Source organism: Megalops cyprinoides, chromosome 5, assembly GCF_013368585.1.
Source record: "Megalops cyprinoides isolate fMegCyp1 chromosome 5, fMegCyp1.pri, whole genome shotgun sequence".
NCBI classification, from domain to species: Eukaryota; Metazoa; Chordata; class Actinopteri; order Elopiformes; family Megalopidae; genus Megalops; species Megalops cyprinoides.
Genome location: NC_050587.1, coordinates 9,613,791 through 9,628,695, shown reverse-complemented (window position 1 = coordinate 9,628,695; position 14,905 = coordinate 9,613,791). Strand labels below are relative to the sequence as shown.

General features: G+C 45.7%; 1 protein-coding gene across 3 annotated transcripts in view; it reads right to left on the bottom strand.

The window, feature by feature from the left end:
* The window catches only part of hook3 (hook microtubule-tethering protein 3), a 48,029-nt gene that overhangs the window by 2,590 nt on the left and 30,534 nt on the right, over positions 1-14,905 (bottom strand). For 2 of the 3 annotated variants that reach the window (XM_036528355.1, XM_036528356.1), the window contains 14 exons: positions 14,129-14,292; positions 13,061-13,201; positions 12,378-12,579; positions 11,845-11,955; positions 11,475-11,559; positions 10,460-10,529; positions 8,921-9,061; positions 8,509-8,596; positions 4,265-4,299; positions 3,803-3,885; positions 3,569-3,669; positions 3,193-3,297; positions 1,800-1,871; positions 1,384-1,517 (listed from right to left, as the gene is read on the bottom strand). In XM_036528355.1, coding sequence (XP_036384248.1) covers positions 1,384-1,517; positions 1,800-1,871; positions 3,193-3,297; positions 3,569-3,669; positions 3,803-3,885; positions 4,265-4,299; positions 8,509-8,596; positions 8,921-9,061; positions 10,460-10,529; positions 11,475-11,559; positions 11,845-11,955; positions 12,378-12,579; positions 13,061-13,201; positions 14,129-14,292 — 1,532 coding nt within the window. Of the gene's footprint in view, positions 1-1,379; positions 1,518-1,799; positions 1,872-3,192; positions 3,298-3,568; positions 3,670-3,802; positions 3,886-4,264; positions 4,300-8,508; positions 8,597-8,920; positions 9,062-10,459; positions 10,530-11,474; positions 11,560-11,844; positions 11,956-12,377; positions 12,580-13,060; positions 13,202-14,128; positions 14,293-14,905 lie in introns of those variants that run through there. The other variant, XM_036528357.1, reaches the window with a different exon arrangement.

The window sequence follows — 14,905 nt, the reverse complement described above, 5'->3', positions numbered from 1 at the left end:
CAAACTACCATCTTGGCGTTGTGCTGAAGGAGAGCTCACTCAGGCTGGAGCACAGACAAATGGGTGTGCCTGCCATGCAGCTGAGCTTTAAGGCTACGCTATCACATTCCCACGAGTCCACTGCATAGATATGGGATTTTTTTTCAGGATGAAAAAAATACAGAAAACGGGCTTACAATGATAAATGCGATCAAGCTGAAAAGCAATTGACATTATTGGTGAAACCCGGGTACAAGCTTGTATTGCGCCAATATTGTTCAGTACTCATACTGCCTCTGGTAACCACCATGGGATTGAAGGAAAAGGAGGAGATCTTGAAGGCATTCAAAAGGAAGAACTTAATGACTGATCTTGGGATTTTAAGCAGAGATGCCCATGTGAGACCTTGTAATACTGGTTAATGGAGGCACTTGATATGACTAGGGGTCTTTGCGCAAGAGGTACTGCACTTTCTACAATGGATAAAAAGTATTAATATCAATACAGAATTTAATTTTGGATTTTGACCAGTTAACAACATGGACTAAAATAATCAAATACACAGAGGTGCTCCAACACTTCCTATCAGAGGAATAATACACAATAAATAATCATAAAACATCTGCTTCTCTGTGAATTTGGTCTTCTGTTGGTACTTGGCAAACAAATAAAACTTAATACTGACTGAGCTTGTCACCAAAAAGTCCTTATTTTGTAAACCACTAACAAACTTCAAGGTCCTCTACACTTATTGCACTGGTGAGCAGTAGAGATAGAGGAGACCTCAAGTAGCTACTGCACCATTATATTTGCAAACTCAAAAAAATATAAAATACCCAAATCAAGTATTTAAACACTGGTGTAAAAAGACTGATCACACACTATTCTAACATCTCCTACAAAATAGCTCAAACAAACACTGCATCACATACAGTATTACTTTTAAAAAAAAATTTAAAAGGGAGCATTTTAGTCAGGCGATATGACAAATACGCAAATTCAAAGCTATCGAGTCTCACGGCTAGAAGGATTACGTTCCAGCCATGGACCCCAACACACCTGAAAGGCATGTAACACATGCTGGGTAAAACACTCAATGGCTGGCATCCCTACTTAAATCCCCTGCACCAGGAAGAAACAAAGAGACAAAAACAACATTTTTCGACAACATTTTTTTTCCCAACATCGGGAGAAGTTGACGACACGGGTAACAGAAACATGTTAAATCCCCCAAGTTGCACGATACTTAGTGTTAGGCAAATGAAGAGGAAACCGGGTGAGCTGAAGGCATTATGTCCTGAATTGCTGTGTTGTGCGATCGATGGGAGGGTCAGGGAGGGGGCAGAGCGCCACGCAGGTGACACTCCCCCCCCCCCCCGGCGCGGGCCGCCGCCGCGGCTCTACCTTGCTGTGGCGGACTGGACGTGGCCCGGGTAGCGGCGCGTGCTGGTGGCCTGTCGCTGGCGGGCCAGGAAGGACTGGCCCGAGCCCGTGCTGGCCAGCCTGTCCTCAGCAGCCTTCTTCTGCAGTGCCATGCCCTGGGGGGAGGAGAGGGAGAGGGGACACTTCCAGAGAGCGTGCCTTTTGGCTCTGTGGGTTCCATACTTACAGCCCTGGAGTTTACCCCAAAGCAAACCCTTCACATTGAGGTCCTTATCCTGTTTTCAGTTCAAATGGCATATAGTACTCCTCCTGAGGCAACTTGTACCATCACTGTCATTGAAGCTGAACAGAGAATACTAGCGCCCTCTACTGTGAATAAATGGCAAATAAAAAGGTTCCTCGCCATTGTCATGTATGGTCTTTTACATGCCACTTACCATGTTGTACCATGCAGACACAATGAGCTTCTCCTCCTGATCTCGCTGGGTTTTTGTCTTGTCATACTCCTTCTGTGGGGAGATAGATGATGAACAGGGTCATCAACAGGAAACTCTCATACTGTCTCTCACAATGACATCATTGTAATAAACAAGAGGATTCTGGTGAATGAAGTAGTTGAACATGAAGTAGTCAGAAGGCCACTGACTGTTGCTGTGGGACAAGGCTCTTTAGGGGAAAGATTACCATGACAAATGACCAGAAATATAAGGATTATATTTATATTACAAGACAAAACACTCAAAAGGTGCTGTATGCTAGAAATATGAAGCCTGATCTCCCCCCTATGGCTACTTTCTGGCAGCATGGTTCAGAATCCAACTTTTAGGAATTTCCTGTTCATCACACTGTCACCGTGAAAAAGACTGAAAAGCTGAATCCAGCTAAAACATGCCGATTCCTTCCTCTGCAAAACGCATTCCCTAAAGTATGACATGACTAAAGAAAATGTAATTTAACAAACGTAGTTCTCTATAGCTTCTTTACTTCTCGAAGGACTTGTCATATTATTTTACTGCTGCAACCAGAACTAAGTTAACTGGTGACAACGAGTACCTGGAAATTTTACCAAGATGACTGGCATAAAACAGCACTGCCCTATCCCATTAACAACTGCATTTTACAGTGAGAGCCATCCTGCTCACACAAACTGCAGCATTTCCCTGACAGTGCTGCAATGTCATTTCCCCAATGACTACTTGTGTCATAGGTAGATTGACTGTTTTGTTAACTTCTTTTTAAATTCTGAATCAGACTTTTTTAGATTTGGGATGCCCAATGACTTTACCCCATTTTTCTCCCATTTTGGAATGGGCAAAAAAAAAAACCCTGCCCTGTAGCTACAACCTACATCGACAATCTGGGACAGTGAGCCTAACATGGGCCTTCCTCCAAAATTTGTGATGTCAGCCACTGCTTCTTTACACACCACAGTCCTTATGCCAAGCTTGTGCAGACATGACTTGGAGGACATTTCATATGTAGCTTTATACAGGCAGATTGTGGGTGCCTCATGGACCAGCAGGGGTCACTAATGGTATGGACAAACCCCTGGCTGACCTACCCTCATCAATTACATTCTGCCACTGTAGCCTCCTTGTTGGCTGTTGGCTAATAACACCGCCAGAATCAAAGTCAGGCTGTAGGGCTCAGCCTTGCGCTTGAACCATTGAGCCATTGAGCCACTAAGGAGCCCCTTTTATAGACTTTGATCTGTTGTTTTGTTCTTTAAGTTCTTCCACTGAAAGGGGAAGCAGAAATGTTTTTTCCTGTCGTTTTCTCATGTCTGCTAAATGTTTCCCTTTGGAGACAGGCCCTATCTCTGGCCCCCACCTCTAGTGAATGCAGCATTCTGTCTCTCTCCTGCAGCTGGTTCTTCAGAGCCTGGACCTCTGGAGCAGAGCCCTGGTTCTGTTTGGGGTCAAGGGTCCGGATCACCTGTGAACGCAGTACAAAGTAATTACAACTCAAGTAGTTTGTCTCCTACTCAAAACGTTTTCCAAAAGCTCACAGTCTGACATTCCTTTTGCCACGTCCATACAGGAAAACACATTTCAGGAAAGCATCACTGTTTTCATCTCTCTGCTTTCTTTTTTATTCAGAAAATGTGACTGTCTATCATAGGTGGTGGTGAAAAGCCTACATTTGTGCATTTTGAATACTGCTGTTCAACCTGACTTGAACACTCAGAAACGCAGGGTGTACATACACTCTTGGCCTTCTCCAGGTACTTCTTGTACCTCTCCTCCATTTGTTTCATGTCCTCATCTTTCTTTTTTAAGGCCTCCTCCAACTCCTCAACTTTTTGGGCTACAGAGAAAGAAAGACGGTACGCATATGTTAGGGTTAAACATGGATGGGAAGTATGGTATTTCAGTGTTTATGGCATGGATGCGCAATGGAAAAAGTAATCGTTTCCACAATGTGTACGTATGGCGCTCACAGCTGCTGTTGTATTTGGGCTCCAGGTCTTCGATATAAGCGTTCTTCTTCTGAAGCTCGTTGGTTGCTTCCCGAAGCTTCTCCCTGTTTTACAAAAACGGAACCACAAAGAGTGGGTCCTCAACACAATCTTTTCTTTTTGTTATAAAACACTTCTTTTATACAAAAAAAAAAAATCAGTTGAGTTCAATGTTGCTCAATATATGTTGTTGCCTTCTGTTGATATACACTTTCATGACTTTAGAACATGTTGATCTAGTTGCTTAATGTTCATTAGGTTAATATGGTTCATTAGGTTAAATGCCTTTATGGGTAATTATCCTTTACTGGTAATGCCTTACATGCCAAATGGCAGACTGAAGGACAGTCCAACAGAACAACTCAAAATACCAACTGAATTTTATACTTTAACACTTATAACATATATACTTATAATGCTTGTAAATAATAAACTTTTACTTACAAATGCTCTTCACACTTCTTCTTCAGGATAATTGACTGCAACAGATAATGCAATTAGAACACTTGGATTCTTTTTCAGGCATTATATCATTTAACGTGCTTTTGGTGCCCTCTGCTGGAAGACTATCATATTTGAAATACTAAAATCAAACTTCATATTAAAACCAAAAAAGCCCCACAGCTTCACACGGGCAAATGTTACTGCTCTGAACTAAAATCAAAGCAGGAAAGGTGCTTCCTTTGTTTTTAATGGCATCTCTCATTTTCATTTTTTACATGTAAGTCATCAATACAGCTTGGTAATCAAAGGCTTCAAAAGACAATCATCACGTGGAATTACACTAAGACAGTGGAAGTGCTTGAAAATTTACAGAACCTGGCCCCAATACACACACTCCCAGAGCAAACTTTGATTTTTGCCATTACTAATAAATTCTCTCCGATTTTCCCTTGAGTTGTACCACTGATTTCCCCTGCTTTACACCCTTACTTTTGGAACCACCAACTTTATATAAAGATTACCTCCCCGCAACATCCTCTACAAATCAAGAACTGAAATTCAACAAATACAGTCCTCCAATCCTCCACCCTCAGGCAGCCAATTACTTATTTTAGGGCTACAAGTAAACAGCAACTGGAGCACAGGCACATATCCACTGACGCCATACAATGTAGTTGCAGGCACCTGACCTTGCATGTCACTGGAGGGTCCTAATGAGCAGCATGACGAGTAAAACCCTAGCTGACATAACCCAACCTACCCCCGGCAGAGCAAAACTAATGTAGCTGAGCTGCAGTGGACTCCCTGTCATTGTGGGCTAAATATATCCTTAAACTTTTGGAAGTGGGCTGCAAGAGTCCATGCTCACACCAAGCACCCTGACTTACAGGCCCCTGAGAGATTTTAATTCTTAAAGTGGGAAGTGTGATTGAAGCATCATGGTAGTTGCCAAAGAACCCAGACTCACAAGCCTAAAGTCAATTACACCAAAGTAATATGTCTACTGTTAATATGATGCACCTAGAATGCAAAAAATATACTCCAGAATAGAAGGAAATTCAGATATACATTGCATTACTAGCATTTAGCAGACACTCTGGAGCGACTTGCATACGTTACACTTTTTACATGTTATCCATTCATATGGCTGGATATTTACTGAGGCAATTCGGGGTTAAGTACCTTGCCAAAGGATACAGTAGCAATGCTCCAGCAGGAAATCAAATGAGCAACCTTTTGGTTATGAGCTCTTCTCCTTACCACTATGCAGCATAGTCTATGCTACATGGACACCAACGCAAAAGGCAGAAACGGCATAGCCAGGGGTCACACCTCGGTTGGCAGCAGTGATGTTTCAATACAGAAGAAATGTCACGGCCGTATTCAGGCCGAACAGCAACAGCAGAATGATGCAGTAAAAGATCATTTACTGCTTGGCCGGCCCTGCGCTGATCCATCAGCAGTGCTTGGCGTCTGTTCAGTGACCCAGTTAGCCTGACCGTCAGATCAATAGGGTGAATGGATGGAAGACTGCCAGCTTCTTAGCCTGTGTTTGTAATGCTACTGGATGCAGCGATATATACCCATAATGTGACACGGGGGGTAATAGAGGTGGATGCCAAACTCCTCCCGAGATTGAGGGCCATGATTAAAGAGCCGCCGCTCCTCAGAGTAAATTACTCCGAGCTAAAGGGTAATCGTTGTTTATTTTAAAATTAGGTGCTGCCAAGTTTAAAATACTCACAAAAGGGTATACTGTGCTGTATTTCTTACTGAAACAAATCACTTCAACACAAAGAGATGCAGTCCACTCGTGTTTTCTGTAGCTTAGATGTTTAGTAATAAGTGTTTTCCCACAATTTTGCCTTCACTCCATCTCAGGGGAAATGGTAACAGGGACTAACTTCTATGCAAAGTGTGGGTATTTTACCAGCTGCAGAGTTTTGGGGCACCATGCCATACTGTTGCTATGCAAGTGTTTTAGTCGTCCAGCAGAGGGCACTATAGAGCAAAATGGACTAAATGGGATTTTTTTTTATCAAAAAAAATTTTTTTTGATCAACTCACACAAATAATTTCAGTCCAGGTACATGCCAGGAAGAAAAAATGACATTGCAGATATGATGTTAGCCATTCATGAAACAGATTAATAGCGCTAATGTTTGAGTGTAGGATGATTACTTATAATACACACAGCTAGATCTAGGAATTTCGGTTTGGCAAGTAAAACTATTCTTGTACCACTGCTGTATGTCAATGATAACAAGTCAAATTCCTGCCCTGGCATTACCAACATCATCATCCAATTCAGATCACTGCATGTAAGAAAGAAGCTGATTTAAATAAACATTCTCCTCTTGATTTCTTGAAATACTTCCTTCAGCTGGCTTAATCTGCGAAAAGGGAAGCCGCCATGCCATTTTACAGTATTTCCAGAAGAGAGTCAACTGAAGTCATGCACAGATGCAGTGTGTGGACTCTCGCCCAGCCAGTGTCGTCTGCTGACGTGACAGCGTCAAAGCGAGGCAAACCAAACCGTCTGAGACACTTTGCATTTGTTTATCAAGATTTCTGCGCTTCCACAACCACCACCATCACCCACAGCTCTTGATTGCCATGATAAACTGGCACCTGTGACATCATCCGAACATGAGACAAACAAGGTAATGAAAGAAGTCTCTAAATCGAGTGGAAGAAGAGGAATCTGCACAGCTTGTTCGCTGCAGTATTAGTAAGCGTTAATAAGCGTTTGTACAGGACAGCTTTGCCATTTGCAGGGGATGAGTCGCAGATTCCTGTGAGCGGGGAAACCCACAAATACTGGCCAGTATGGACAACAGATTGCATGGAAAGGGGATTGTTCCTGAACCAATTATTATGTGGACGTAATACAATAATGCAACAGAAAACAGTAGTAACAGTAATCTATTAAATGTATGGGTGTATTTGATCTGGCACAGCTCTCAGTGGCCTGGAAACAGACTGAGAGGAGATTGCCATGATCACTGAAACCTGCAAATGGCCAGTCTGCAAATGGAGGGGGTCTCCTGTATTTTTAGGGGGATTTCAAAGAACCACCCCTGATTGGCTGTAATCAAATACGACCCAAATCACCCACTGTAGTGAGGAAATACATTTGAGATTCATTCCAAGATCATGGTAATAAGCGTCTGTGAAATATCCCCTTAAAGAGCGCTTGGGGCTGTTTATCAAAAAATGGCATCTTGAAAATGGCCCATGGAAAGAGCTCAGCTGGAAGCACGCAGGGCAAGCTTTATAGGCAGATTTGTTGACGCTCCATAGGTCCAATCAAATGCTTTCTCTGGGTTTTCTTTTTGAAATAGAATGTGCGCCTTTGGTTCACATTCTAAAATGGAAGCCATACTTACAACAGCCTACAGAGGAGGCACAAGACAAAAGGGGATAAGAGAAGTGATTTACTGAGAGGCACCAGCAACCCAAGAGGAAATAAGGTCATTTAGTGAAGCAGGACATAGGACACCGGGGGGAGACACCACCAGAGAGAGGCTGGTGAACGGTCACACACATGCATCTCATTCCTCCTGGTGATCTCGTCAGGAGCGGGACGCCCCTCTCACACACTCAGAGGGCATTTCAAGACACCTGGGTTTTAGGGTCCACACTGTGGGCACGGAAACCGAGGTCTCCCCGCTGCCGAGCTACAACACAGACGACATCACAGGAATGACAGCACCTCAGGCCCGTATACACACACACACACACACACACACACACACCACACCACACCACACAGTGTTAGTGAGACACAATTAAAAACAACAACAAGCCATCTAGGAAGGGAGAGAGAATCCTATAATATCTGCAATCAACTCAAGAGCCAGACTTGCCATCCCTTTGCTGGTCAGACAGTGTCGGCTTTAGAGGATTGCCAGACGGGTCTATTGATCACTCTACTTGTAACATCTGCTAGCAGTATACTGCCAGACTATCACGGCAATTTATCTCTTCAGGGAGTCTCTATCAATATACAGAAGCAAACTCACAGTCACTATGAGCTGGAAAAAATGTAGTCAAGGCACTCTACCAAAGGGGACTGCAGCACGGCTTGGGCTCAGCATGTTAGTACTGTTACTGGTTAAACGTGCACAGACAGACAGTGGGGTGAGAGATGCTATAGCTCACATTTCCACAACATGTATGAGTGCAGGGATCAATGTGAGTAGTGTCTCGTATCCCGCTGTGAAGCCAGCGATGGTACTCACATCGTCCGCCTTGGAGCCCTGCTCCTGTAGAGACTTCTGCAGCTCCTCCACCTGAGACTGGCCCTCCATCAGTCTCTGGTTCACCAGCCTGAAAGAACAGTTTAAAAACAGTGGAGTCACGCTACTTCGAACCTGAAAAGGGAGTAGTAGTATTCACAGTCCTTGCTTCAGACAGACTGAATGCACTGTAATCCCCTATTCGTCATGATTCAGTACAACCTACTCTGGTTCTGTTTATTCTAACGTGGACTTTGCATCACCACGTTCATCTATCAGTGGTATCTAGCATACTGTATATAATGTATCTATGGGGCTGCCTGGTATTTTTAAGCCGGAATAATTTTTACATCTAAATATACAGTGTCTTCTGGTTGAATGCATCACTGAGGATTAGAGAAACGGCCCTCGCTACCTGTTCTCAGTCTCCAGCTCGTTCTTCCTGCTGTTGGCGTCCTCCAGCAGGCTCTGCAGCAGGGCGATCTTCTCGTTGTCCGACCCCTCCTGGTTCAGCTTCAGCATCTTGTTCTCGTGCTGCAGTCGTATCAGCTTCTCCCTGCGGGGGGAGGGGGGTGGGAGAAACGGGTCAGGACTGCGCTCTCTTCGCTGGTCGTTTCTGCCTCGTGTCCTTAGCTTTCCTTTTGTGTGTGTCTAACATGGCTGCCCAAGGCTGAATGTGCCTGGTATCATTTGACAGCCACGCCCTATGCAACACTGCGGCAGGCTAAACGTGTGGTAAACAAGCTTTTCTGATATTTGCTCATACCCTGAATTACTGTCAGAACTGGGGCTTTGCTGGGAACTGGGAATTAAGTGGAACCTGTGAACCAGCATTACCTGGAGTAAATCATTCTGATGATATATACAGTATTCCTGCAAGACCCAGATTGACCAGCCTTGATGCTGTCTCCAAAACTCTGTTGCACTGCCACCAATTTAAATATTACAAATCAAGAACATTTACTTTCATACACTTGACAGACACTCTTATCCAGAGTGGCTTACAGAAAGTGCATTCACTTGAGCTAGGGCATACAGCCATAGTATTCCAAACACAACGCTCAAAGAAACACAGACCTTAGTACTGTTCTGCTAATTAACGGACTAAAGGGAGCTACATAGTCGGAAATGGTGAAGTACGGAAGACAAGAGAAGTGTAGCACAGAAGCGCTACATTAGCTTTACACCATGAGTAGGCCTGTCGAGACAGGGCTTTGTGTACCACGCCCATTTCGCGCTTTCCGCCTCCCGTGTGGTTGGCTTCGGCTGCGTGCGCCGTCGCTAACGTAAACCAGCTGGGGCCGAGCTGATGCAACTCCGGCATCTGGAGAACAGACTCCCCCGGTTACATAACCCCTTGCACGCTGCTCTCGCCTGATCTCCCTGGCGTGTGCCTTTTCCAGAACACAGTCGACGAAAAAGGACTTTAAAGAATGTGGCGTAGCGAAAACAGACCGTGCAGAGGAAGGGACAAGCTGACCCAGTCCGCTGGGCTTGACTTGCTTCCCAGTCGTTTCTACGCAAATCTAATTAGCTTTTCAGAGGTCAGAATTCCGCCAGAACAACAAAGAATTTTCTCTGCAGTCGTTTTGCATTTTCACGCGTGACTGGAAGCTGTAACACCGCATTCACTAATATGCCACATGCTATTATACCACACATGAAAAGCCTTCAGCTCTGACTGACACTAGCGCACCTTTTAAAAGACGTGACATCGCAATACTACAGAAGTGGAAATTACATGAATAAACATCAGTGCCGATACCTGCCATTTAAACGGAACGCCTGAAGTTATAATGCAACAGCGAAACATTCTTTCAGGCTTCTCTGAACGGATGTTTTTTAAGCGGTGTCAGAGTGAAAATGAACCACGTCCCCTGAGAAGATTCTCAGGCACGGTGATGCATCTCTTTTCCTCTGCTGTGTTCGACACAGACACACAAATGGGTCGTACCGAATCTCAGGTGTGACGTACTCTGCCGCCAGCAGGTCTGAGGCGTCGCTGCTGCCCAGCGGACCCAAGCCTAGAGGAAAAACAAGAGAAAAAAGAGCACGGTCACGGAAAACGGATGCACTAAAACACCCTCATAAAACAAGCTCACCTAAATTGCAGCGTTAAAGGTGCAGCCGCTATGAAAATCATAAAAACCAGTTTAGCAGACGCCTGACAGTGCTAATAAGTCAGCCTTACAAGGCTATTGCTTTGGTGTGTGCTTAGTACATCAAAGAAAAACTCCGCTTGCTGGCTTTCACCTCCCCCCGACCAAATTAGTCTCTTATTAATCTCTTATTGGACACACGTCAGATGCTAACTGTGAAGTAGGCTACAGGTAAAAATTTTTCAGAAAAAAGCCCAGCTGAAAACCTGTCCATGTTTTCCCCCTTCTCAGCAGCTAGCTGCTCTACAGCTTTCATTTGCTAAACAGGCAAAACCTATGAATGTGTTTGACGCAGCATGTTCTTTACAATCTGTGGTGCATTTATCCTGTGACTTGCTAACAAAATCTTGGGAAGTCAGTCAGAACATCCCGCTGCCTTTGGGGAGAACCGAGGAAGTGTCAAGTCACTGAAACTTTTAACTGCTGTGTGCGCTGCGGCATATTACTGTGTCTCTCTCCACACAAAAGCTCACTGTCAGTTGAGAAGGGGCCTGCAGCAACAGACTGCACTTCAATGGCTCCTGTCAAAGAGAGCAGCCTGGCGAGGGAAGAGTTGCTGACAGGGGGAAAGCACAATCTAGTGGATTTGGCGGAGCACAGGACGTTTACCGAAAGCCATGAGGGTTCAGACCCCGCTAGAGAAAGGCATTACACCTGCACGGGTTTGCTTTCGTGATCAAATCCTTGGGTTCAGTCTCACCTGCAGTTCGGATAAGGGTGATTGCTAGAGAAACAGACAGAAAAGGCCTCGTCTGTGGTGTGGCGTCGTGCATGCGTTTAGCAGTTAGCAGTTAGCGGTCAGCGCAGTACCTGCAGTGAGCTGGCCTTCCTGTGCCTGGACACAGCGCAGCTCCTCGATGGTCTCCTTCAGGGAATCCCTCTCCGTTCGCAGGCGCTGAAGGGCACATGCGCAAAAAAAAACACCATTGGCGGACATTCACCCCTTAGAGTGCCTCACTGCACCCACCACATCAGCCCTTTGCTCACAGTTTCCAGGTCAGTACATAACATTGGAGTTGAGAGCTTTACACAAAGAACGTTTGCTGTCAGACCAGGATAACTGACTTATGATTCACTCAAACCAAATCAAGCAAATCAATCCTAGCGTGAACAACCTGTTCTACCGCATATCAGGGACTGATGAGGAAAAACATGAGTATTAAGTATGAACAAGCATTACATCTTTCTCTTTTTGAAGAGAGTCCACTTTTTCTTTGAGGCGCTTGTACTCAAACTCCATCTTGTCAGCCTTTTTGGACTCTTCGGAGAGTCTGTTTTGAAGCTCCACCACCTGCAGGGACAAAGTGAGGGATACCGTCGGCCGATGTAAGTTAGCGTGCGCGTGCATATGCGTCTGTACCCGTCACATTTGAGTCTCCATCTGTTACTTAGCTGCCAGCGAAATCTGAGCGTGTAAGTATAACACGTGTGTGTTTGTGTGTGGAAGACTTAGCTGATGACATTCTCTTTGTATGCTTATGAATGTGTGAGAGTAAAATTTGTGTGAGTCATTTTACGGATGTTCTTATCTGAGGCAACTTACAAAAGTCCATTTAACAGGGTTAGGCAATTAGCTGCATAAACAAAGAAACATTAGTGCCATCCTTGAAATGTAATGCTACTGGGCACAAAACTTTTGTCCAATCGAGTGTATAAGCATGATATGAGTGTTTCTGTGTGTGAGTGCACGCGAGCATGTATGAGTGTCTCTACCTGTCTCTTGTAGGTCTCCAGCTGTCCCTTGGCCGTGTTGGCCTTCCTCAGCTCCTCCTCCAGGCTGACTGTGTTCTGCATATACAGGGTGTTCTTCTCCTCCAGCAGCTTCACTTGCCTCCTCAGGTCACCCAGGTCCTCTAGCTTCTTCTTGTAGGATTCTACCATCCCCTCCAGCTTGGACACTTTGTCAGAGGAGTGCCTGCCACAAAAAAGCGGCAGGTTAGCTACCACACCTTACACCGGCGTTTGGTTAAAAGGAGCCGTGCTGTGCAGTGAGCCTTCCTTCTGCCGTGCAATTCTGCTCCTCAATGAGCGCTTTCATTAAATACTAATACAGCAAGTACGACAAATGAGGGCATGGCTGCAGCTCCTGTAACACCACAACAATAAAATGAGGAAGCTCTGTCAGTCTGTGTCAACAGAGTACAGGTGTGACTTGTTGGGAAGGCTGGGCAACCTTCCTCCAAGAAAGCTGAGGCCTCTATTTTTAGTTCCACCCAAACCCTTTCCTACTTAACACAATTCATCCTCAGACTCGGCACAAAGGGAGCCCATGTTCACAAAATCCAGTCACATATAATCTAAGATGAGGGAAATGAGTGTGGATAGTCAGAAAGAACCCTGGTGTGCAGTGGGGTGTGTGAGTGTTGCATTGTGGGATGCCCAGCGGGACCTCTCACCGGAGCACGTCCATCTCGTCCTTCAGCGACTGCGCCTCGTCCGCCAGGGAGGTCAGCTCCTCGTTCTGCGCCCTCAGCTCCACGATCTCCTTCTCCAGCTCCTCGCAGCGTATCCTGTAGTCGTCCTTCGCCGCCTCCAGCCTGCAAGGCAGAAACGCGTGTGGAGGTCAGGGGACTGACCGCGCGTCAGGGGGGGACTGAGCGCGTGCAAAACACAGCAGCCTCAAACCCACAGTGCAGTGCAGGAAACGTCACATGCAGCAGGAGGTCTGTGACTGTAGGCACCCGGTGTGCGGCCCTGTCCGCGCAGGGAAGGGGGGGGGGGGGGAAGACAGGGGGGCAGGGGGGAGCTGTTGACCCAGCGGGTGCAGTGGCGAGAGTGCTTTACCTGCACTGGGACAGGGAGAGGAGAGGGCTGAGGGCCCGGGGGTACAGGGTGGGAGGAAGGGACTGGTATTCCCAGCACAGCTGCACCACGTCTGAGACAGACTGCCTGGTGTGAGAGCGCTTGTTAGTCTTCTGGGTTCTGGCAGAGGGGGTGTCGAAGGCAGAGTAGTCTCCTAAATCAGGAGCATCTGCGATTCAAAAGCCCGTTAAATGCATTTACAGCATTTAATGTGTGGAGCGCACAGTATTGACGCGGCTAACACAGCCCTGTGGCAAAAGGGGCCGAATCAATACCTGCCCATGATCAACTCTGTGGAGCATGTTACGGCAACGCTCGTCACAAAACACCCAGTGTGACTCTGTATTTTTTTAAGAGCACGTAAAAAACGACAGAATGGATCATATATGACAGTGTTACCTCACACACAAGTGAACAACCCATGAATGAAGCCATGGAAGCCATTTTGAAGATTTTGAAGGTTTTCAGATTGCTGATTGCGGATTCATTTTTTTGCTTCAGATCTGCTGTTGAATCTGCCCCACAAAGACAGAGATGATTAGATTCTCTCTCTGATAAAGACTTCTATGGAATCATTCAGATCTGAAGCGGAATGAAAGCCAGTTCCCCTCCCGTCCCGTGAAAACCCCTCGCCGCCGCCCTCCTCCTCCCGGGGGCGTTACCTGAAGGTTTCCTCCTGGAGCTGCTCCAGCTGGGTCTGCAGCTGTAGGTGCCTCCGCCCGGCCGGGCTGTTGAGGTCCTCGATGGAGTCGGACTGGTTGAGTCGCTCCATCAGGATCTGGTTCTCTGCCAGCAGGCTGCCCTTCTCCTCCTGCAGCGCTGCCACCTAGGGGGCGAGAGGGGAAACAGCGACTCTGAGGACGTGCCGAGACTCTTCAACATCAGTGCTCGCTATTAAGCTCTCCGACATGCCGTCGTAAGCACATGAATTGACAGGCCACAGCTAAAACTTTCTCATTATTCCTGGTTTAATGCAAGCTGCGCTATTAAAGGTAGATAGATAATCTGTGTACAGGATCAGAGTGAACTACATTAAAACTACATTAAACGACATGAACTACATAAAAAAAAGTAGCTGCCCTCGGTCACTCAAAGATAGACAGTTTCACAATGCACATGTTGTTCACCAGCTAGCTGCAAACAATTTTCCATATAAGCTATGCTCACTAGTGTCATTTTATCATAGAATCCATGATAGCAATAAGCTAAATTCACGGAAAAACCAAGCAAACATTCTATCTCCTCTATAGGTAGGTATCCAAAAACAGAATTAACAGGTTTAGAAGCTGCATTCCCTGTTGAGCAAAACAGCAAATTTTACTGTTATTAGTTTGATTAACCACCTTCCTAGTTATTTGCCTTCCAATACCATTAACCAACTTCTGCCATCTCTCAGAGAACTCACTTTGATTAGGGAATACACTTAACAGTTTTCTGTC